The sequence below is a fragment of the Aulonocara stuartgranti genome (assembly GCF_965226115.1).
Source record: "Aulonocara stuartgranti genome assembly, chromosome: 15".
NCBI lineage: Eukaryota > Metazoa > Chordata > Actinopteri > Cichliformes > Cichlidae > Aulonocara > Aulonocara stuartgranti.
Window position 1 is genome coordinate 11550766 of NC_138951.1, and position 25474 is coordinate 11576239.

Sequence of the window (25474 nt, forward strand, 5' to 3'; positions counted from 1 at the left end):
TTGCAGTGTGTATTTCCTATGAAGAGATCCAAGTCCTCACAAGCATTAGTGCTTGTGCTCATAATGCTAATATGAAATTTGTTACTAGGAGAATATTCCCAGCTCAGCCATGCTTGAATTTCTACATGCCAATAAAAGCAGGGTATTAATATAATAAGGAATAGTTATACTGCTATGATCTTTTAGGTATACGGATCGGCATACGTTTACTAATTCATACAATCTACCAGCAGATTATGCAACATGATTGATTGATTGGTTATAAAAGATTGGTAATGTACACTGTCCTTTTCTTGTTACATATGTATAGAGTTCCGATAAACACATTTAATCAATTCATACAGTTGAGCAGACAAGTTAATCACAAGTGGACAGCACAAACCTGTTCGAATGTTTATTCTAGTTTTGGTCTTGAGTTTTTTTTTTGTTTTTTTGTTTAAGTATTTCTACATGTAAACGTGTTTAAAAAAAAATCCTTTGCATTTCATCTGAACAGTTCAACAGATTGAGCGTAGTCCTTGTAGTCCGTTTCTGCTTTTCACAAATTCCAAAGTTATACAATACATAATCCAACACAATTTAAAAATGCATACTGAAACATACATGAACATACTATCATACCAGTGGAGAGACAATCAAAGAAAGGTTTCCTATTGTCTCATTTAGTATCATCATTAAAGTTTTTATTATTACTCATATTACTGAAATACTTCATTGTCCGGCTGTATACTTCTGTGTAAAGTAAATGCGCGATCCATTGCCTCACTAAAATATGAATCAATTAAGGCACTTTTAGAGAAAATATGGCATTAAGACAACACATTTCTAATAAGATAATACTTAACTAAGATGCCCATTTACTTGCTTTTTTACACGGTACTCTAAAAAAAAGAGAAAAGCTACAGACACAAACATGATTTGCTGCTGTAAGATGAAAAATTAAGGGCCATTAAAGTCCACCTGCGTTGGTTCTGAGACACTTTTTTGTTGCTGGGTGACAAAAATAAACAGAAGGAGGCTGAGAGAAAGTACAGCAAAGAAAACACACAGACTTTGAAAGGCTACAGGTTATTTTAGAGCTTGGGTTTCTCAGCCTTTTGCTTAGATTGAACCCTTCTTCAGTGTGATACAGTCTCGAGCCTTCAGAGGCTGTCAGAACAACAAGGGGTGAGTGAGTGAGGCGAGGTTTGCTGGTGGTGGTGAAATGCACCCTAACATGAAGACAGCACCGAAGATCCTGAAAGAGTCGTGTAGATACAAGAAAGGGAACGGTTAAGGCAAATCTAAATAAAATGTATCTGTGTAAAAACTACGGATACAGAGGTCAAATGGGCATCAGTGAAGAGAGAAGTTCCTGGAGCTTTGAAGACACAAAAAAAATAAAACAACCCCAAAAAATATATTCCTCTCCAAGGCTGCAACAGAGAGCAGAAGCCACAGGCTGGATGGGTGCCAAAGGGAGGCTAATGTGAATGGATTGAGTGTTAGCAGCAGCCTGACTTGCTCTCAGCAGCCACAGTCTCCTGGTCCAGTTTGATCCTGTCTCCATTGCTCTCCTCATATGGCAAACCTTTGTCGTTAGCCAAGATGTTCTCTACCAGGAATCGAGCAGCTTCATCCACATTGATGTTGTCCTATAGAAAGGTCAAAGCATATATTAGAGAGGTGATAAAAAAAAAATCATAATTAAAACAAAAAGTCATTTGCAGCACAGTATGTATGGAGACTGGAAATTTCCTCTGCCTTGGCCTGCACTATGGTCCTCAGAGCAGTTTCAGAAGTTCACGAAAGCCCTTTATGTGAACCAGCCTGTTTAGCTGGGTAACAGAAGGCAAAAGTGAGACCAGCAGAGACAGGCTGAAAATCACTGTTTGCCTTTGTCCTTCACACTGTGGCCCAAAAGCTGTCATAGCATGGGTTGAAGAGGTAATGAATATTTATGGATTTTGCTCAGACTCTACAGTAGCAAAGATGTTTTCAAAAAAGGCAAACAGAAATAAAATAAAGATTTAAAATATAATGAAATAAACTGGTTTGTAGTATTTACTCTATTAAAGACTACTGAGCTAAAAACAGTACTTACTGGTATGCTAGCTCAATCAAGCCAGTCTTAAAGTAATTTCTTTTAATAAATTGTAATGGCATGTGGTTGTTGACGACATTATAACTCATAGTTCACCGTGACATTGCATTTTCCCCTTGTACTGTATTAGGGAAAATATGCTCTTCGTCATTTAAATCAGCATGAAAGTTTGGCACTTATTAACAGAATCCCAGTCGCAGGTTGTTGTGGGTTGAGTTTAGTGCAAGTGTGACAGGCACACAAAACATTAATCCACAGAAAGGAACTGGCTCTGCACTCATCACACGCCCACATAGACACGTCACATGACTCGGTACGTAGCACAGCTCCAGGAACAACAGTTATTTAGAATGAGCTAAATGGGAACAGCTGATTCCAGAGTCATCAAAGCATTCCACAACATGGAAACATAATGGATGTTTGTTATTTGAAATGTACATGTGCGTGACTGTAGGCATTTCCCGGTTTATCGGCTTGTCATTTTGAAGTTTCCAAGAAGGAAGCGGCTCACTGAGGGGGAAAAAAAAAAAGAGGTCTCCCTGGAGTCTTAAAATGTAGAATATTCATGATCACAAAACAAAGTTCTACAACATGTACTAACAACTGAGGCACAGAACTTTTAGCACAACTAAGTTTAGCACTACACTTTATTTCAGATGGAAATATTATACCTATCGGAACATTTTATAAGTTAATTAATTACCTTTTAAAGGCCCTATTTCCAATCCACTCTCAAAGAGTTATAAGATTTTTCTAAACTTTGTAAAGTACGAGCGTATCTGAATTTCCCTTCTTTCTACGTGGATAACAGTCCCTTAAAAGGGCGTAGAGAACAAACAACATTAACATTAATATATCTCCAAGCAGTAAGATGTGGGACCTTTAAATGAAAGTGTGTGGAAGAGAGAGATGAGAATTAGCTTACAAAGCAAGTGCAAGATGGCAGCAATCTCAAGATAGTAATAGCAAACCAGTGACATCATGACGCAAGTTGAAAAGAAACACTACAAAACATTATCATTCAAACCTTTATCCCTCTAATCCTTGCAGCTCTGGGCTGTAACATCCATCACTGTCATGTGATACCTTATCACACCAGCTGTCCAACAAATTTTTTTTACCAGATATTGTGCATGCATGCATGCATGCCAAAGACAGCTGGATTGATGCTTGTCTTTTTGAAAAGAAATTTCATTGTTCCAATGTATTTGGTAATTTAATTTAAGTCATTAAACAGATTGCAGCCCTTTAATCTAATGCAAATTACTTACAAGCCTCCATATGTAACACTGAATTCTGAATCAAAAATGCTAACATGAACAACTGCTGAATCGGCTTCCGACTAAAAAAAAAAAACAAGAACGTGTAACAATTTCACAATAACTACAGTCAACCTAACGTGATTATGCCACACAGAAGATGTCTCACTTCTCTTTGGATTAACTTTTGAGGATTTCCTGTCTTTAAAAATCTGTTCAGTAAAAGAATAAGTATCTCCTTTTATTCTGACTTTGCTACATGAGCACTGAGCACAAAGCTGTTATTGAACACAAGTCACATTCACGTGTAAAACGTGATTTGAATCCAGCACTAATCATGTTTAACAATGACTCGGCTGACTTTAAAGGAAATATTTCAGCCTGCCTTAACTTTTCATTTCATGCTGCTGTAGGATGTTTTAAAGTGCAGAATAAATATGAGAGGACACAAGTTTAAAAAGAAGAGCGTCACCCAGCTCTAAAGAGGAATGCATATAAAATTAAACGGCTTTTGTCCACTGGCACTTTCTCACCTTAGCCGAGGTTTCAAACCAGCCCAGAAAGCCAGTTTCTTTGCAGAAATTGTCCATTAGAGCTGTGCTGTTGGAGTTCTCTTTCTTCTGGTCACATTTATTGGCGAGCAGCACTGAGGGGATGGGGTTGCCGTTAGCCAGCTTCACCTTACTGTCTAGGTCATGCTTCCACTTAGACACGGCGTCAAATGTGGAGCCCCTTGTTACATCGAACACCACAAATGCCCCCACGGCTTCTTTGTAGTACACCCGCGTCATGTTCCCAAATCGCTCTTGACCTGAGGGGTGGGAAAAGGATGCAGCGGTAAATGCACAGTTTTTACAAAACAGCTAAAAGCAACTAAAAGATAAATAATATGATTTGGAGTTTGTGAGAGAGGAAAAAAATAAAATAAAAAAATCATGGACCCTGCAAAGACGTGATAATTCACCTGAAATGAACAGAACAGTATCTGAAGAAATAAATATTTAGTACTCTGACTTGTCATTTCTTACTCCAATTTGTAACAACTTGGTGAGAAATGAAATAATTTCGCCTCTAAATGTGGCCAAAAATGACGAGGATAGAGATGGTTACTATTTGACCTATTTTTCTCATTTGCCACGGGCTTAATCCACACACACTATGAATGACGGGAGTAATCTGCCACTATAATAAGCCTACTCTCTGAAGTTATTCTCTAAGAAAATCTGAGGTGATATTTCACCAAGCCAAAGCAAGGGAAATTATCAGCAGTATAAGGTGTGTCACTTTCAATCTGAATCACTTTAAGGCAGTTTTTCACCCCAGTTCATTAAGAGTTTTACAACCAGTGAAGACCAATTGCTTCCTTTGGTTTTGTTACATATGGATCCTTAAATCAACCAACTATTAAGAATACAGATTTTATACTCAGTGCAGTAAATGCTTTTTAAATGCCAAAACATCATGGAAATGCTTACAGTTTCATAGAATAACTGTAATTATAACTGAAACCTCAGTACTTGAGTACTTCCATTTTCTTATTTGCACTTTTAAAATGAAACTTTAAAGAGGAAATACTCCCTGGGGGTAAGTAAATAATACTAGGAACTGAATTACATGCTTTAACCTTCCTGTGTTATTTCACTTTAGTCCAGGTGTGCAGGGAGTTCAGCACATGCAATGCACTTGTACACTCTAAAATGTGCTTAAACCACATCTCCAAAGGTGTACAAAGGAAAAGGCTTTTTCCAGGGAACATGCAAGTGTTACACATCCATAGTGTGCAGATTTATCAGGCAGCTGAAATACCAAAACTGTCTTAGGAACTAGATAACCTTAGGTCTTAATTACTTTCCCAAAATGTCTCTGTAAGAATTAAGGGGTTGCCGCATCATTAATGGTTCATCTTTATGGTCTTTGATGGGAAGTCAAGCAGTTGATACTTTGATGCAAGTGATGGATGAAGGGCACCCTTTTTTTTTTTTTTTAAATACTGCAAGCTTGTAAGCAAAGCAACATCCAGAAGGTAGCAGTAGCAACAGGTTTGGAACTTGTGATACTTCATATCTCTGGACAGTCCCGATAGGCCAGGAATATACCGATTGCAGTGAACTGTATCAGGTGCTGGGTTGTTAGTAGGCTCAGACAATTGTTGGCAACAATAAAAGAAATGAAAGTAGGACACAGCTCTATTTGAATTGTTTATGCATGGAAGCCACTGATGTTTCAGCAGGCAAGTATCCTTGTTCAGCAGAGCAATAGAGCAGAGATGAGTTAAATACCAGCATCACTACATCACATTCAAAATAAAACTTACTCTGTCAATTTATATATGCATATATTTGACTTATTAGGTTACTTGATTACACTTTTTTATAATGTTACAAGGCTTTAGCTCGCACTCATTAAATGGGCCAGTCTAAATATTTCAGTGCAGTGTGTCAGTACTGCGCCAACCTAAAACCACTAGTAGCTAGTAGGACTGAGCACAAGCATGAGCTCCTTTTTAGACATACAGCTTTGGAGATTCCTCCACAGATTTAATCTTTTTCCTGTCAAGAGCCAGTGGTTTAAATTTACCAGATATAACAAAAGCACTTTAACGTCAAAACTTAGATAAGGATGTTTGCTTTTCTACTTTTTAAATCATATCCATCTTATCTCTATGGGAACAGTTTCTCGGACATATGCTCTCTTGGTTCCTAGTTGTAAGGCAACATCAGCTCCTCTAAGAGGTCCTGGCTCTTAAATGCCCTTGCATGTAAGAAAAACATGGGTCTTTTAATTTTCTAATGGGGACAAATTTACAACAGCATCCAGTTTGAACTTGCCTTTGTAATCACATGATTAAGACTGCTGCTGGTGCTGCTGAGGACATTTTAGTCCATATGCTATGCTTAACTAACTATTCAAATATTGGGTCACCCCCAGAGGTATAGTTACTTAGCATATTACCACAAATGAAGCCTTTAAAGCACCTGCTCGTTTATCATATTTAGATCGAGTGTCTGCAATTACAGCAGGCCACGATAAGCTTGAGATAACATGTGATGGATTTAGCACATATTTATGCTACACTGCTCCAGGGAAAGTTCCAAGTATTCAGCGTGTTAGATAATTTGCAGTCTTTACTATTATTGAGTCACAAACAAATAATGAAGCAAAAATGAGATTGAGGAAGTGCGAGCAAAGCTTTACCCAGCGCACTTTCACTTTACTGTACTTACCCAGTCACGCAATAAACTGGAGTGGCGTGGCACAGTGCGGGTGTGAGCAAGAGAGTGAATACACTGTGGGGCCCACAGGCCTGACGGTAATTGCTCATAATTGAGAGTCTAATTTTAGCTGATATAACCCCAGGTGAATTCACCAGAGACACGACACAGTGGGATAAAGAGCCGATAGACTGAAATAAGGCTTTCATTTCCAAGCCTTGTAAAGCTCATACATCCAGGATAGCGAAGGCAAGGGCAGAATATAGATGGAAGTACTGTCTTAATAATTTTTAAGGCCTCTTTTCTTTTCATTCATTGCAAGGTATTATAGGACGACATATGATTTTGCCCAAATGGAGTGACAGAACAATGCTGACCACTGATTAGTTTTGATATTTACAAATATTTTCACTTGTATTAGTTGATTTAAAATATAGTAGAGCATGTTTTATTCAGATTAGTAAAAAAAAAAAATTTGGATTAGGGAACAGTATAACAACAGCATATTTAAAATCAATCCAATCTTCTCCAAAAGGTCCAAAAACAGACAAGATCTGGAAAAACAAATCCTGAAAACATTCTTTGTGCCTGCTTGCTGGCGAGAATTGTAACACTGTCCTGAAGAATTTATGTTTTATGATTCTATCTTGAATTTGGGGGGAAAAAACATTGCACAATAAGCAATAAGTTGCTGAACTGTCAAAAACTGGATTAGAAGTTTTTCGGGTATTCGCAAGGTTTCCATATATCACTCACTAACCTTTCAGATACTCCGACTGCTGTGGTTGCTCCACATACCTGGCTGCTATACGATTGTCTAAGGGTTTGTTTGGGGTTTTTTTGTTTGCTTTTCAGGGCATTCCCAAGTTGCTGTGGTTTTTCCCATGTGAGTCACTGACCTTAGGTAACCTTAGGTAGTTTCAGCTGCTCCACGTATTTGATTTGGCAGATTTCTACATCAGATGCCCTTCATGATTCAAGAGGTTTGTGTCTCCTTCCAGGCTCTTTCCCATCTTTTCTTTCCACTTGTCTGGCAAATGTGTAAACCACTACACTGTGGAACCACTAAAAGTCACAAACCTTAAGTTAAATGCAAATCCTGCGATGCCTGGCCTTTGTTGTGTTGCAGTTCTTTTAAATTATTCTGCTTCGCGTGTTTACAGCTTAAAAAAAGTTTTCACTGTATGGATTTTCATAGGAAATAAAATTCTAAATGGATACAGACTACAGATTTTCTATCTGAGATCCATCTATCAAGCTGCTTTACTTTCCTGTAAAAGCAATTTTCAAGGACATTTTACTATTTAAAAAAAAAAGAAGAACAAATTTAATTACATTAAAAGCAGTAACGAGTGTCATATGCTCCTAACCCAATCAGCAGAAAAACATGGGAATGGATTGAGCAAGAATTGCGTATTTACTCAGAGCATGCCACAGAGAAGCATGAGATATCAGGAAAGTACAAAGGTGTGTGCTTCTGCATTAAAAGCACAATATTAGGCAACAGCATCGAAAACTAAAGAAGTGGAAAACTAAATCTACCCAGAGAGAAAACCAACTTTGTTGAATTTCAAGGGCTTTAAACAGGGTTGTTCTAATTCAGTCGACCACACTGATAAACACGGATGCATGACCTCAAGTGCAGTTAGACACTCTGCTTATGAAATCTTCATAAATTTTCAGTTACAGAAGTACTTGATGAAATTGAAATGGTTTAGTTAGATTCACTGTATCATCTCTGTTTGCTGTGTGGGAGAGACTGAAATAAAGCGAAGTCTCATCATTATCCAAAGCCCTAGCAACCCTAGTTTCCTCTTCGTTCGTAGATATTGCTATCCTGTGGGTGGGTTACCATAGAAACTGTCCAAGCCAGACATGGCAGTAACAACAGCAGCAGTCACCGTCTGCTGTTAGGAAGCAACTGGCTGAAAAACTTCCCCGCACACTCCCCCCATCAACACTAAAGTAGCAACATTGGGCCCAGTCACGAAGGTAGTCTTCAGCATGAGTTTCAAAAGAGCGTAACACATGACTGGCACGTTCAAATTCCTCAGAGCAGCATGTGAGACATGACTTACTACAGCTTACTACAGCCTTTACCGCTGAACAGTCTGAACTGAATCCACAGCCTTTTTTCCCTCCTCACTTTGTGCTAAGAGGTTTTTGTGTGCACCTTAATTTAGAAATTTAATTCATAATTACAGTGCTACTGCCGCTGACAGCCCAGTGGGAATCTGTGCAACTTTATAGAACGGGTAGGGAGAGGTTTCTTGGTCTTAACCTCTATTGTTGGTGGTAAGAATACACCAAAAAGTGACCAAAATGTCAGTAACTACTACTACTACTACAACTGCCGATAACAGCCAAAAGAACACAACCACTCTACCATTAAATCAGGTAACTTATGAGGTAATACGGCAACCGGATGACCTTCCTGACACAACGCCAAAGGGGACTGGTTACAAAGAGGGTGCTGTATTAAAAATCTCCTTGTGATTCCTTTGGTTGTTAGCACATTAGCACAGTTCCCTGTAGTTTGAATAAAAGACACTGACTTGCCTGAGTTTAGTCTACGAGTTTTCCTGAAACTTGAAAAAGTGCTGGAAACAGAGAACTTTCACCTTTTAGGTAAAAGTTGTGCCCTACTGCTGCAACCAAATACTTCAAAAGGCTCATTTTATACTTTGAAGGTTAATGGTCTTTGTTTCCGTTTGGGTTGTACGTCACAAATTAAGTCACTTCCACTTGGCAAGTGGTTAGGAAGTCTTTCTCTGATCCCGGAGCACGCACTGTTCCCTATCAACCAGCGATTGCCTGGGTGTCAATGACTGGCCTCTAGGCCCAGGTGACTGAATCCTTAATCAATCTAAGGACTGATGATCTACTTAAGATATACATTTGATGACAAGCATCAGATTTATTCCCGTTATATACAAACAGATAAGTGGCATATTAAAGGACAACCTGGGCAAACAACAACAAATCCAGATGTCCGAAAGCAGAGAGGCAAAGAGTGTGAAAATAAAGGTGAATCACACATTACAGGATTTGCATCTGGACGCCCAATTGGAAACGAAAAGCTTTAGGTGTGAGGCACTGGTCTTCATCATCACCAAATGAGAGAATTGGAAGAATGGTGCTCAGCTTGTCCAAGAGAGTTTAGACTTCAGATGTGTGAATATATGCCGAAAACCACCAAAGCTGTTCTGGCACCTTGAGGTTGTCCAACACCTTACAAAGATACTTACATTTGGTATTTCCTTTCATTTCGCACCGACCGGTACATTGTGTTTTCTGCCTTCGCTTCCATTTCCGTCGATGGCTGCACTGCTTGCCACACTGTGCGCTTGAAAACGTCTCAGTGTCACATTTAGTATGCACTGTCATACTTGGCAAAAGGAGCTAAATTGCTTGGCAGTGATTTGGCTTCATTCGGTCGTTTACGAGTAGAGCACAAACAGCAAGAAGATGAATCTTTCAGACCACTGACAGAAAATTAATCAGCAACTGTTTTGATAGCAAATGAATCAGTTGTGTAAATGTTTGAGAACATTACATATTTTGATCACGGGTATATGTTTTTCTCAATATGCTTAATGTCATACCATTAAGTTTTTAGAGTGTCAAATCAAACACAATGGGCGACTGAAAAAAATCCCTTCTAGTAACGGAAAACTGATTTGTTTTCCCTGTTTTCTTGTTATTTGTAATCGAAATGAGTGACTGTTTCTTCAGATTACTGATAACATAAACATTCGGCATCAAATCATCAAATCGGTTACGGCTCCTCGCCAGCCTTTTTGGCTCTTGTGCAAACAAATAGATAAGAGCCTCTTTGTACAGAACACTTCAGTTTTGGGGTATTTTTGCAAAAGTAATTAAAAATTAGACTTCTCCTTCCTCCTTAGTTTACCTGTGTTGGAAACCTCGTCCTGGGTAGCATCTACTTTTTCAAACCCTGTTAGAAAGCGGCAGCGCTATGAGATAAAGAGAAGTTTATCATTGAGGTATAATAAGTTCAGGTGAAATGAGGGATCCTAATGGGACAAAAAGTTTGGACCGCAATAGGAGTCACTGCACACATCCCATTAATGTGAAACCGTTCATCACTTCTATGTTTGAGCCCAAAAGGTGCAGGCCTTTTCACTCTATGCCATAGCGGTAATCATTGTGTCCACTGGCTTGAGTAAATCCAGGAGAGAGTAGCAATTGTGAGTGGAAAAGGGGTGGGAAACCTGCATGCTTCACACTGACTTCCCCGATGTTGTACAGTCCTCTGATTACTGTTATTCCTCCTAGACTGTAATCACTGGTGAGGTCGGTAAAAGACAAAGAAGCTCTGAAGTTGCTTTCAGTGTTGCCAAGATGATTATTCCTCCTCCTTTTCTGTACATTAAATGGCTTAATGGCCATTCATTAATGGTCTTAATGACTTGGCAACTACACCTCGAGCTTTTAGCCTTTACACCCACGTGTCGTTACTTATTTTATCCTCAAAGTGTCCTCAAGGCAGGCCTTGATGTAGGTGTGAATAACGCAGTTTAATAACAGAGTCGTCCTACCTGGTGAGACCATCCAGATCCACACAACTTCCCTAATCTATACTAGCATGTTCCCCTGTCTTAATTAATGATATCAGCCTATCAAAGTGTGTGTGTGTGTGTGTGTGTGTGTGTGTGTGTGTGTGTGTGTGTGTGTGTGTGTCAGGCTTTTATTTACCCTCGCAGATCCTCTAATCAAGTGCTGTCGGTCTGTGACAGGCAGACAGCACTTCCTGGCGCTCAGTCACAGATGCTCCTGCACACTGAGCTTGTGCTGCCAGGGCCAAAGTGATGGTGGGGAACTTGAGCCCGCACTGCCACTCACTCTGTGACAGACATGCAAGTTGTTGTGATGACTCCCCCCCCGACACCCAAATGTTCGCCCCCTTTCTGTCACTGCTGTAAGCGGTGGAATAAATAAAAGAAAAACAGCAGTCTTCTAACCATCTGTCCTGATCTGTCTCAGCATATGAGCTTTGTTTGATTGAGGGAGAGGAAGGACCTGCTCAACCCCGCCAAAAAGTAAGAATAGAACATATCTAGAGGCAGGGATTGTTTTTGTTGGGTTTTTTTTAAATCATGAAAAATTTATATAATAGCCAGACAGACATTTTTAAAACCCTTGAAACCCTGTTTGGTCTCTAAAATTATGATTGTAGTTTTGTCTTATTGTTCACTATAACTTGACTAATCCAACAATGTGATACTAATCCAGCACTTAAGATCACCAAAGCGGTACGACAGGCTGTGAACCAAGAACCAAGATGAGGAACAAACACAGTGACCAAAAATTCCTTTGAGGTATAGGTTATAGAAGTCCTGTTTTTCACTTCTTTAAACATCTGTAATCAAACCACAATGGCTTTAACCCATTGCATCTAACTTCAGACTGACAACAACAGTAAAAACACAGTTAGATGAGAAGCCAACAACCTTTTTTATCCAAGACTATCAGAATAGTAGTAGAAAGACTTACGCCCAGAATTTGTCCCACTTCAAACCTCCTGGCATATAGACTTTTCTCATTGAAAATCCTCTGCTTTACCCACAGCACATGGAATTTTTGTCTCTTTAGGCTACTTTATAGAGCTCACCTTATTCTAGTCTTTAAAAGCTCTGTTATTAGCCTTAAGAAAACAACAACTTTGAAACGGCATTTTAGCAACAAGACTGTCAGAAATGCCAAAAGCTGCAATCTTATCTAACTTAAAAATGTCAGGAACACAATTTGCCACTTTGATGGATACTGAAATTATTTCTCAGGCAGCAGCGGCTCAGGCTGTTAAGTACTTGTTTGCTTTTTTAAACCTTTCTGGTGATGATTTGGGCTTAAAATTTAATAAAACCTAATTTTGTCGCATTCTTTGGACAGTTTTTTAATCAAGTATTTATTTTTCCCAATAAATAGTCAATTCATTTGAATAAAGAAAAGAAAACACACAAAATAACTGCAGTCCTATTCACCTTGCCATTTTTGAAAAGCGTAATATATGTTTCACTACTGATACAAAAAAAGAGACAAATTATTATTTTTCCGTTTTGTAAACTGCCTCAGTTTATACTTTGCCTTTTATAAATACTGTAAAATTTCTAAAATATGCCCTAAAATTTGACAGTTCCACAACGATTTCCACGAGGTCACACTCCTAATGGCCCTTAAGTCACATGATCTCATTATGTTCAACACAAAGATAACCATCACAAATTAGAGCTGGGAGTTGCAACGCAGTCAGCACAGTTCTGAATTTCAAAAGCCCCAGTGTCAGATGGATTTTTGGCACTGGGATCAAACATGAAAAGATAGAGGCTAATGGGACAGTGCAGAGACCCCTCACCCACGTCACATCACACCCTCATTCCCTCTGACTGAAGAGCAGCGTAGACCGTGTCTGGCAGCCTGGCTCCTGCTTGCGTTTTGAAGGTCGGTCTTTTTTGCTCACTTCTCATCTTTGCTCACTTCCTCTCTCTCACCTGTCCTCTCAAGCGCGTCATTCTCAGACTCTTTTGTTTACAGTGTGATATTTCTGGGCCTGGAGATGACAAACACTGGGAGTCTGAGCAGTGCCGCCTGCATGCAGGAAACTTGTATTTACACTGCTCTGATTCCTCTCAGCTTGCTTACTCAAGCTGCTGGAATGCACAGGTTGGCCTGTGTGCCAAGTTACTTAAGTTTACTGAAATCTTCTCGGAAACAGAGCCAGGCCGTTTGAATCACAGGACGGTAACAGTGATAGGATATCGTGACCAGTTTAACAAAAGACACTTGTAAGCCGTGGTGAGAATTACACCACAATATGACGGCGAGTTTAGCGAGGCGGGGCTTAGTCGATAATAACAACGTGACCTACATTCCACTGACAATTATGAGCTGCTGTGATCATAAAGTGGGCAAGAGAACAGCAGACGTGATCAACTGGTCTTTTGTACTGGAAATTCCCCCCGTGCGCCGTTGAATTCGTGGCCATCTGCGGGTTTAAAAATTTACTCTTTGCAAAATAGATAAATAAAATCTGCCTTTCTGGTTGATTATTATTATCATCATCATCATCATCTTAAATCATTTTTCTGATAAAACATATCTCTGAAGTCTCGATGTGGCGTGCTCAAGTGAAACTTCCCCAATGTGACACGTGACGCACGGAAAAGTTAGATTTGGTATCTCGTGGCTCCAAAATCACCGGATCCATTATTGAAACGTAATTATAATGACGTCAGCGAGCGTGTCCTTACCTGCGATGTCCCACAGCTGTAACCTGACCAGCGTTTTGCTGTCCCAGTTGATAACTTTGAGTGCAAAGTCGACCCCGATCGTCGCCCTGTAGTGTTGCGAGAAAAGTTGGTGAACGTAGCGTTTGATGATGCTGGTCTTGCCCACACCTAGTTCTCCGATCACCAGCACTTTAAACAAGTACTCCTTGCACTCGGACACCGAGCCCCCGGCCATGCTGAGACTGACAGCTGTTCTCAAACTCAGGCAACCTCTGCTTTCTCGCTCATATAGATGTCCTGCGAGGAGCGACGGAGGACTAGGCCGGTGTTACAGCTGAAGACCAGATGCGATAGAAAGTACTCGAGTTTCCCCCCAACTTTCTAATTCTCCTTTTTACTCCTCCTCCCCCTCCTCCTCCTGACGCTCAACAACCACCTGATAAGTCACAGGACTCAGGCGGAAATGCAAATCTTGATACAGTATGCTTCTCCCTCTAGTGCGAGTACATAAAGCTTTTCATGCGGAAATCATGGTTTCTGGTTTCGTATTCGAAAAAAAATAAAAAATAAAAAAAATATTTTGCGTGCTAAATTCAGGAAATTGCCGGGGCGGGGGTCATTTTAGCACATCTAAGTGAAAGAACAAAACAAACAGTGAAAAAAAATCCTCAGGAATCCTCAGTGGAACCAAACCTCTAATTTGAAAAACATGGCTCTCTAGTAAAGGTGCTCTGCACATCCCATACTATCTCAGTTGAGCCAAAAATAATAAAACCATTGCACAATAGCTCAAAAAACACCTCAAAATTCTTGTTTTCTTGTGATGTAAAGAAGTTCAAGGATATTCCATTTCAAATCAAGTTAATAGACATAGAAATCTTTAAAAAAAAAAAAAAAAAGATCTCGGTTTTTCCACTTTAACTACATGGAAAAAACGTACAGTTTACACCTACAGGAGATACTAGGTTGTAGAAACCCATACTATGAAGCTCCCAGTGCACAGGTTTGTGCTGATGTTAATGCCAGAGGAGCAAGCATGATCCCAGGTTTTTCAAATGCGGTGGTACAGGTCAGGAAATTGTGTTGGATAAATGTTTTGCATGTAGGATTTTTACACAAGTGAAAGTTATCATCCTATTCAAGCAACTTAATAGTGCACTCGTTTCATAATCAAAATATATTTTGGAAAAAAAACAACCCTAAAGTAAGGGTACACATTATATAGAATCGGATTAGAATTTCTGAATGTGTTTAGCCCAAACAACTACAATAACTATATATTACAATTACTGGTCCATTGATGTATGTTCCAGCTGTTGATGTATTTAATTTCTTCCATATTTTTTGTTTGCTTGACCTATAGCACAGGTGTCAAACTCCAGGCCTCGAGGGCCGGTGTCCTGCAGGTTTTAGATGTGTCCTTGATCCATCACAGCTTATTAAATGGCTAAAATGACCTCCTCAATATGTCTTGAAGTTCTCCAGAGGCCTGGGAATGAACTAATCATTTGATTCAGGTGTGTAGACCCAGGGTGAGATCTAAAACCTGCAGGACACCGGCCCTCGAGGCCTGGAGTTTGACACCCCTGACCTATAGGTTTAATAATAGAAATTATCTTCAAAAAATAAAAAAACTAAAGATATAACATTTGCATCTAAAATATAGTGGCATATAAGCAGGAAAAAGGATAACACAGAAATACGTACATTAAGTACAAGTATATTAAACCTGAAGTTCAGTAAAGTATTCAAGAAAATATCAATGGGGGTATGGTGCCACCCCATGACCCCCGTCTAGACATGCCCCTGGCATCTAGGTAGAACGAAATTTAACAGACTTGTTGCATTGATAGCATTCTATTACAGTACCAAAGTCAAACAAGGGAGCTCTTTAGAATGACAAGTGTTTGTAAAAGCAGACTGCATGGCTAATATATCATGCAACTTACTATATAATATAACTTATGACACACTGGCTCAAACATATTATTTGTGTGATATGAAAGGGCAGTCAATAAGAGGCTTGTAAAAGTGATGACAATTGAAATCTTTGGCCAATTTGAATAATTATTTTCTTCATGCAATTATTAACATCTTACAACACAGTGCATTATGCGGTGCAATTATGAGGTCCAAAATGCATGCCCTCTTTCCCTACAGTGTTCACATTTTGCAGGCCGGCCAGATTGGAACATTTTAAAGAATCATTTGGGGGGTGTCAGGATATATGTTTGACTCACTAATATAACTTTAGTTTTAGTTTGTTTGGTTTTTTCAGCTAATATAGGCAGTAATCAGTCTTTTTAATATAAGTTTTGTTTTTATTTTACAGCATCTTTCATGTTCAGCTCACCCAAAACATAAAGGCCTATTTCGTTCTAGATTTGACAGTGTTTTTCAGGTGGCACCTGATATATTTTACACTGGTTAAGATCATTTAACAACTTACACTATAATAGACTAAAAACATTTGGAAATACAATACAATTGCACTACGTACTGTGTAGTCTCGTACTTTGAAATTATTTGCATTCTTATAGATAAAAGAACTAAGAAACTTAACCTCAATTAAATTACTTAACTTTATAATGCAAGATTTAAACAAAATTGAAACATGTATCATCTCGTTACAAGAAGCAATCAATCATTGGTTACTTTTACAACCAAATGTGTTCAAGAGGATACAACTGGCTCAACTTAAAATTTACCCCAAAAAAACAAACACACTGCTTTTTGACGAGTATCCGAGGACAGTTGCAAAATGTATAAACTTTGTTTTTCTGTCGACATTCTAAATATAGAAACATTTATTAGTATTACAAACATACCACCTGCGTGAAAAACAAGAGATGGCTTAACAGTATTACAAACTTTGATAACTTGTACAACTTACTGTGTTTTTCCATTACAATGACACAGCAAACTCAGAAAATGTGGGAAATATCCACACAGCATGGAAAGCAAAATCTTTTTCTGTTGTCATTTCCCACGCGCGTAAAAATTCTCAGGGTTATGGTTTTAGTGTAAACGAAATAAACAGCATTGCCATCATCTACAATCACCCTATTTACCTGTTTACCAGCTACGTCATAAAAATAAATAAATAAATAAAACAGAAAGCGGGGGCTGTAGGCTGATAACAACTTTGCTTGGCACATTGTAACCATAGTCACATATCATACAGCGCGAGTCTTCAGCAGGATCTGAGTTCGTTGATACTACTTTTGTGATGAGCACACCTTGCGGCACATAAATGTAATACTCAAACAACATACTTCACTTTTCTTGTTAATTTGTAATATATAAACTGCAATGAGGTTTGATTAGAGAAAGAGTGCAGTTACTTAATGAATACTCAATGAAAAGTTGATTTTCTTGAATGAAGCTTTGACTGCTATACACATGAACAGACCTGTGCATGTGCTGCAGCAGAAGAGCAGAGCTAATCAAAACTGGCATGAAATGCACTTAAGCTATTGCAGTCTTTAGAGAAAGTTTGGTCTGTGATGTGTAAGCGCGCTGCGCAAACACTACTGTGTTTCTCTTGCCGTGTTTTCTTTTTTGCAGACTCTACAATTGCACTCTCTATTAAAACAAAAAAACAAAAAAAAACACAGCTACATCTTCTATTATGACTCTCCGTGTTACTTCATTCATTAAAAAATTTGGCGTGAGAGCTGACTAGTTTTGGCACGCGTCCCAGTTTTACATTTTTCAGGAAGGCTTTGTGCACTCACGGCCCCTCAGAAACGTAAGCACTCGTAGATAATTTGTGGTCTACCTGTATTTTCGATTAACCACTTACTGATAACAGCAGAGTAATAAATACAGTTAAGCAAGCAAATGTCAGAGCAAATAAACAAATGTTAAAAACTCGAAATGTTAAATCGTATCGTTGCACGTGTTGTGTGTCGGTGTGTGTCGGTGTAATGCACTCTGTGTGATGCTCAAGTCTGCTGACAGCCGCTGTGCCAGCGTTGGTTTTTGCTCTCACAGTGTTGAGGAGCTGTGTGCGTAGTCTCGGAGGATGTCGGCGGTGTAGACCGAGGGGCTACCGAGCATCGATTCGATGATGGGGGAGCCGGTGACAGAGTCCCCTGAATACACAGAGTCTCTGAAAGGGGAGGGGGGAGACAGAGCTAGGGAATCCTCCAGTGTTGCCTTGTTTTGAATTAAATCCTCACCTTCCCCATCCTCCCTCTCCCCTTCCTCCTTGGCGTCATAAATGTAGCCGTGTAAGAGGTCCAGTTCCTCATCCTCAAGCCCCTCTTCTGCAAATGCCCCGTGTTGTGGAGCTGAAGGAAGGTGAGAGGGTGTCAAGCTCAAAGGCTCGTTGGCAGGCATTGCCTCCTTGGCAGTGCGGTCATTCAGTGCAGGTGCATGGGAGCTATGTGTGTCCACCACATCCCTGTGCAAGCGATCTGTGGTGTGGCCTGTCAAGTGGGAGGGCAAAAGAGAAGCTGGCTCATCCAAATCCGACTCCCGCCCTCGCAGCCGATCAGTGCTAGTTGGAGTCCAAAGGGGGCGCTGCGCGTCGCCCTCGTCGTCTTCCTCCGTCAGGTTGTACAGAGGTTTAGTGCCAGGTGGTTCTGGGGGGGGATCTTGGGAGGCGGTGCCAGTGTTGCAGGTGGAGGGCTCACAGCTGTGGGGGTCGGGGGTGTTAGTTAGGGGCCTGATGACCGCCGTCTGATTCAAGCCGGCTTCCTGTTTCCTCACATGCACAGACAGTCTGTGCCACACATTCCCCCCCCTCGGAGGGTGTCTTGGACCTGATTCAGACCATGACACAGACTTGCCATTAGAACTATGAACGAGATAAAAACCCAAGTTACTATCACAGGAAACCAGGAGGTGAAGGCAGAAAAACAACATCAACATAGCAGCAACGTAAGACAACAGAGCAGCAGCATTTCAACATTTCATTGCATGTTAAAATACTTTTGAAGTACGTGACTTGACATTAAGAGCTTGGCTAAAGTGTTCACTCATGACCTCTAAAGAGCGTCACATTTATCAGCCTCACAAACAGTGATTCATAATGTGCTGCAGACAGCATTATGATCATACATTTTTGTCAGACATTGAAATAACAGATTTAAGAGCCATCCATCTCATTTATTTTTGTCTTCTTCCTGACTGTCTAATTTTATTGTTAAAGAGGGGTGCATGCATTTGCAAAGTATTTCGGGTTTTGCCCGGACTGGCCTGATGACGACACAGTGTTTAGCGGAGAATGAGCTAGGACTGGCTCTAATGTGATTAGTCGGGGAGGTGGTGAGGGGAGGGTGTTCATGCTGAGAAAAGTTAAATGTGAGGTTAATTCAGGATAAACCGAAAGCAGCAGGGTGGCAGATCACCCTCTTGGAGGGCTGCATAGTCAAAAATATTTTTGCCACTGCCAGCTCAGGAGTGCCAGGATCACACTATCAAATGATGTCTTTAAATGAGATCTAGAATCCAGGCAGGTTGGCAACAAATGATCCAAAAGATGAGAACCAATCAATAAAAAAACAATTACTTTCAGCACATCTTTTTGACCTAAAGATTTTTTTAGTGTCATAGTGTATTGGGGAAAAAGCTTGTAGAAAAAATTGATTTCAGCTTTAACACTTTTCAGCTGTCTTGTTGCTGTGATTATCTGAATGGTGGATACTTTAATTATTCCCCAGACTGTATTATAAAATAGACAAACTGGCAGTGCAGCTCTCCAAGAAAGAGGTTGAATGACTCCAAAACATTTGCCAGCCTTGACACTTGACAGTGCGCTCCTCAGTATAGAAGGTTGAAGGGTTAGAAGATTAGATAGGCTGCATAGCAAGGGTAAGAGACAACACTTAAACATATTGGGATCACTCTCCTTCTCTGCCCCGCTCCTTACTTTAGTCACTTGTCCATGTGCCACTGCTGTGGATCTCAAAAAAGTTATATGCAAGTCTTACATCTAGAATCGCCACATGAAATCTCTACTTTCATTATCCCTGACACGTTTGAATGGCCTTTCAGCTTTAAATCAATAACAGCAAACGTCCCATCTTGACTTTCCTATTAAATTTCGCTGATGATATTTCATTCTCAGGGGGAGGGGGATGTGCCTAAAAACCAGTTTTTACTACATAAATACAAACACTCATTGGGGTACTGGAAAGATGAAAACAGACCACTGACATGCAAACACATCATAAAAAAGTGATAGCTTGATATGATTTTTTTTTTTCCAATTTGAGAGTTTAGTCACCTTTTTGGTCTCTAACCAGTGACCCCAGAAATGAAATCCAAACAGAAAGATGAAAAAGCACAAAAGGTTACTCACTTGGCATTGCCTGTTACAGTCTTCTTCCGGCGGAACATATTCAGGAAGCTGTTGCTTGTTGATTGAGCCGCAGACTTCCCATCTCCGACGTGCATTCGCACCACGTCAGATGTGGTGAAGGCGCTTCGGACGTTCCTCTCTGGTTTGGCGATGATTATGTACATCTTGGGTGTGAACATGCAGCCCAGTGCCACTGTTACACTCAGGCTGACGGAGAAGGATGTGGTTATGATCTTGTAATTAGAGCCAAAGTAGATTGGCACGAAGGCCAACCAGATGATGCAGGTAGTGTACATGGTAAAGGCAATGTATTTAGCCTCATTAAAATTGGCGGGCACGTTCCGCGTCTTGAAGGCATAGTATGTGCAGCTCATGATTAGGAGGCCATTGTAGCCCAGCGGCGCTACCATGCCTACGTTGCTGGTGTTACAGATGAGGTAGACCTCACGTATGCTGGGGTATGACTTGATGGGCTCGGGGGGCTCTAGAATGATGAGTGTAATCTCCAGAGTTAGCTGCACACTAATAAGCATAAAGGCAATGATCACTTGGGCCCAGGCGCTCATGAAACGGGGTTTCCTGGTGCAGATCTTTTTCTTGCTGCCAGCCAGAATGCGTGCAATGCGGTTAGTTTTGGTCACCAGGGCAGAGTAGCACATGGCAGATGAAAGGCCCACTAGGAGCCGCTGCAAATAGCAGGAGGCCACTGTGGGACGGGCGATTAATGTGAATGGACAGATGTAGCCTAGGAAAATGCCTGCCAAGATGATGTAACAGAGTTCTCTGCTGGAGGATTTAACCACAGGTGTATCACGGTACTGGATGAACACAAAGGTAACAAAGGAGGTGATCAGGATGCCCACGCAGGAGAAAACCACAGCAACTATAGATTCCACATCTGCCCAGTCAAGATACTTCAACGGCAGGGGCTGGCAACCTGGAAACAGTAGAGGAAACAGTGTTCGGTCAATTTTTTAATTCATCCTGCGGTTAGTTTTACTGAATGAAAGGTGCATTAAAAGATGGTGGGAAGCAGTTAGTCAAGGAGAATGAAAGAGTGGGCAAAGCAAATCAGAGTGTTGGCAATGGCCTGATTTTAGTGCCTTCCACATGCACATATTATTGTGTATATATATATATGTATATATATATATACATATATATACTGCAGTATTTTAATTGTTGCATTCGGTCTTTTTGGGTAACAGTTAATGGTTGTACACTGAAAATAGACTTCACTGGTAAGGCAATTTTTTAAATACATTTTGGTTTTCGGAATTTTATTTTAACACTTACAGTATTAAACTACTCTCAGTGAATAATTTGACATGATGACATCATTTTCTATATGATAATAAAAATGAACTTTCAGCAGCATCAGAAAAGTTTAATAACCTTGATATATGTTAAATACTTCTTATGGTAAGTCTTTGTGTTATGTTCAAGGTATAAAGAGAACGAAAAATCTGTGTTGGAAATAATGTTGTATAACCTCAGAGCCAAAGCCTCACACAGCAATAACAACACGCTGGAAAAAAAGGTTTGAAATTTTTAGATTCTGGATTTCTTAGACTGTCCTAAATGTATTTGACAATATTTAAATGCTGATGACCATATTAATAGATGTGTTTTTTCTTATTTATGTAGTTCCTTGTACACCTATAGCTGCCCATACATGTGCCCCCAACATTTGCGCTATGGCACTGATAGGAACTCATTTGCATTTTTCATCCTACACACCCCAAAGCTCTATTTCTCTTCTGTCATGATGCCCTGCATACTCATCATCCAACACAGAGAAGAAGTCTGGAGAGCTTAATTGGAGAAAAATGACATCCCTAGACTTCCCCAGCTTAACACTTCATAAATTACATGCTTCTGCTAATAGCATTACAGTGACTTCACGGAGGAACCCAGTTCTGGTCTGCATGCTAAATCCTAATATGCCAAATCATAAGACATATGAAATTTTAAAATAAACAAAATTGTCGTCCTCTGGGGATTCTAATCAGAAAGGTAGTAATGAGCATCTCAAGGTGTAAACCAGCTCTTATAGCATGGTTTCATTTAAATGCAGGGGGAAGTGGGGACAGAGAACTGTTGCTTGTTTTCTTTTGGCCACACACCCAGCTCAGCTTGCAGATGATTTTGCCCTTATGCATGCAAACAGACACGGGTGGCAAAGATGAAATGTATCTGCATTCACTTATCTAACACAATCCTCAAATCGCTTATTTGTGTTTCTAAGCTCTGGGAAGACCTTTGAAATTTACTCTTCTGCTGCATATTTTCAAAAATACACATTCACAATTGTAAACCCTTGTTCAGTGAATAGCATATTACCTCTCTCTATTAGTATTTTTCAAATGTAATGAGACTGAAGGAAACTTTTCTTTCTTGACAGACTGCTGAAATGTATCCTCAAGCCTCTCATGGCAGTAATAGGATTTTACACCTGGGAATTGAGGGCTCCTCTCAACTTTATAAATCGCTGTCAGAACAAGCACCGGGTCACAACAAGAGCAGAGAGGAAGGAAATGAGCAGCAGCATTTTTTTGAGGGAGTGGTGTTAAGGTTTGAGGAAATGAAGAAAGCAAGGGCATAGGACCTGCATGGTGAAAAAGGTGTTGTTAGACCACTGAGGTGCTGTGTGAATAGCCTTACGGTGGGGGAAGATGACTATTGAGAGAACAGGGGAGTCAGCCCCACTAAAAGTACTGTGGTTGAGCTAAGGGTAAACGCATGAAATGGGCAAAATAATAAGTGTGAACCGTTTCAGGGGTAATGGACAAGGAGTGTGGATGAACAATGTAATAAAAACAAACACAGTTTCTGTTTTTGTTTCTCCTACCTGCCAGGTCATCATCCGGCCACCATCCCAGCTCACACGCCTTGCAGGTAAATTCATCCTGGACATATTCGTTATCCTTGCATGTGGTGCAAATCCAGCAGCAGCTCACCTCACCCTTCCTAATCACCTGCACGCAGAGAAACAACACACAGTCAACAACATGCCAAAGAAAGCTCGGTAGCAAGTCACTACACTGAGCCGTGGAAAAAAAGCACATCTCACCTTAAGCAACCTAAATAATTAATCAGCACAGAGGGGATATCAAAATGAGGATTTGTTTGTGCGTTTTTTGAGCCCCAGACAGAGTGTTTAGAAAACAAGGCCGGCTGCTTTTACATTCTGCTCCCAAAGAAGCTGTTACCAGCACTGTGATATGTAAAGCAGGGTGATAAGTGGGGCACGAAACAAAGCAGATAGAGGGGGGAAGCATGAGCAGCTAGGAGAGAGGATGCACCCTCCCTCGAGGCAACTTGGTGCATAGCCAGTCTGAAAACAATTGTCCCCAAATGAAGGAAATGAGGGCATTTATTCAGCCTTTGCTCAAAACCAGTTTTATTGCTTACTGTCCCAAACGGTCCATCTCCTCGCTCAGGTAGAGCGCAAGTCCCGTGAGTTTATGGTGCAAACCTAAACTTTTTATGTGACATCAGAACTTATCCGTGTTTGTCATATTTACATAGACTTCTCTTTTCCTTCATTATCCCTTCTTTAAATCATTTGTAATGGGAGGAGGATTTAAAAATGTAGGACAGTGTAGCATCAGCAGCCTTCTTGCCAGCATGTGATTTAAGCAAATAAAGGATTAAGATTCACTGCAAGAAAAATCAATGACATATTTACTGGGAACAGATGTACAGTAAGGGCACCGGTTCAGCTCTTAAAACATTTCTCTTTTTAATTACAGTAGAGATTAATTGGAAAGTTAGACATTTGTGGTTCCCCCAATGCTTAATCCTAATGATTATATTGATGTCTTTACTTGACCTCCCCCATTTCCATCCGCAACCTTCATGCACATGAACACATACGAAGTAGGTGGAGTGCTGAAGTCCACGCAAAGTTTTTCACACTTTGTCCTAGTATTGATCTGATGAGGCAAATCATTTTTAAGATGGGTTTGTAGGGAGTGCTGATCCCGATGGGACATTGCATGCCCACATGATTAATCCTAATTTGCGATAGAAAAAAAAGATTATCACGGTAGATTACATTCTGCTTGTAAATCTCAAAATTCCATTAAACACAGAGACCTTTCTTTCAAACTCAAACATCACTTCCCCATAACTGTACTGCAGAAACAACAAAGAAAACATACTGCATTTGGAATTAAGAAAATGGCAAATGGTTGTGCCCTTTAAGATCTGCATGCACTTTTTTTTGTTACCAGTATAGCAAGTAGCAAAAGAAATTTAATTACACCTTCCAAATTTAATTACTAGGTCCTGCAATCTGTGAGGCAGCAAAATATTCCATATTATTCATCTCCAAGAGACGGAAGGAGCATAATCAAACCAAGAGAGAGAACTAGAAGTGCATACTAAAATTTGGAAATAGCCAGAAGAAGCAAAAGGGATCATAAAAGAGTAAATATCGACCCAAGTGAGTATGTCCATTTTAAATATTGATATAAAAGCGTTGAGTTAGTGTGGGAAATTACATTAGGTTTCAAATGTGCCTGTATTTACCTTGACAATTTTGTGTTACAGTGGATGACGTACAAGAGGACACGTCAACGTGAAGATTCTGGTATACGGGAGGGCAGAATGCTTTTAATTGCTGTCCATTTGATTTTATATTCACATAATAAACGGAACAACTCAAAAGTGGAAACATGTGGTAAAGAGGAAACTGCACTACCTACACAAAGAAGGGTATTATCAGCATACAATGATAATCTCTGATTTTCTGATCCAGTGTTTTGAGGAAGAGAAAGAATAGTATTGTTAAAAGGGGTCAACTCTAGTTGATCCCTATACACAGAGAATAACTATTTCCTGTGCTGAACACTGACAATTTGTCTATAAGTGCTTTATCATAATGATGAATTGTATTCTCCAGCCAGCCTGTATCTGTACCAATATTGTCCCAGTCTAACAAGCAGGAATATTCACCCTCTGCCACAAAATGATGTGTGATAGATTAACACGTTTTAATAAAATTGATTTAATCAGTGTGGATCACCTTCATTCGGTGTACCTCTAATAAAGTAGCAAGCAAGTAGACTGACTCGGATTCATTATCAGACAGAGAAGGCAGATTGAGTTCTTGAAGAAAATGCAAACATTTTGAATGCTGCACTGTGTATTACAAGAGTCTATAAAACTAAGAAGTGTTTAAAAAGCAATGATACTGGAGTATTCTTTACAGTTTTTCAGCCTTCAAGCTGATAGAGGACTGTGTCTGGGTCTTTTAAAGCTTTACGTTCTTCCGGCTTTGTGAAATAAGAACACCTTTATGCATCGCAACAAAGAGTTAAGTTATTCTTTCCTGTAAAGCCTCAGAGAATCCG

General features: G+C 39.9%; 2 protein-coding genes and 1 long non-coding RNA gene across 5 annotated transcripts in view; 1 reads left to right on the plus strand and 2 right to left on the minus strand.

The window, feature by feature from the left end:
* Nucleotides 1-381: 381 nt before the first annotated feature.
* Nucleotides 382-14271, minus strand: rab32a (RAB32a, member RAS oncogene family). Its single transcript, XM_082505061.1, has 3 exons — nucleotides 13826-14271; nucleotides 3876-4153; nucleotides 382-1634 (listed from the first exon to the last, which is right to left on the minus strand). The coding sequence occupies exons 1-3, from the start codon at nucleotides 14037-14039 to the stop codon at nucleotides 1485-1487; spliced, it is 642 nt and encodes a 213-aa protein (XP_082361187.1). The 5' UTR covers nucleotides 14040-14271; the 3' UTR covers nucleotides 382-1484.
* Nucleotides 12441-25207, plus strand: LOC309688962. The gene is made up of 4 exons (XR_014271213.1): nucleotides 12441-13016; nucleotides 22973-23012; nucleotides 24405-24564; nucleotides 24672-25207. It is a non-coding gene; the product is annotated as an uncharacterized lncRNA (long non-coding RNA).
* Nucleotides 16040-25474, minus strand: part of grm1a (glutamate receptor, metabotropic 1a) — a 35356-nt gene continuing 25921 nt past the window's right edge. For 2 of the 3 annotated variants that reach the window (XM_082505059.1, XM_082505058.1), the window contains exons 7-9: nucleotides 22966-23092; nucleotides 20115-21051; nucleotides 16040-18608 (exon numbers count right to left, since the gene is read on the minus strand). In XM_082505059.1, the coding sequence (XP_082361185.1) occupies nucleotides 17795-18608; nucleotides 20115-21051; nucleotides 22966-23092 (1878 nt within the window). In that variant the 3' untranslated portion in view covers nucleotides 16040-17794. The remainder of the gene's footprint in view (nucleotides 18609-20114; nucleotides 21052-22965; nucleotides 23093-25474) is intronic. The other variant, XM_082505060.1, reaches the window with a different exon arrangement.

Bases quoted from the DNA above. Each gene is read 5' to 3' on its own strand.
- rab32a (XM_082505061.1), bottom strand. From the start codon at position 14,039: ATGGCCGGGGGCTCGGTGTCCGAGTGCAAGGAGTACTTGTTTAAAGTG. The intron at 4,154-13,825 runs GTAAGGACACGC...CCCACCCCTCAG, and splicing joins ACAGCTGTGGGACATCGCAG to GTCAAGAGCGATTTGGGAAC. The intron at 1,635-3,875 runs GTGAGAAAGTGC...ACCTTTCTATAG, and splicing joins GGTTTGAAACCTCGGCTAAG to GACAACATCAATGTGGATGA.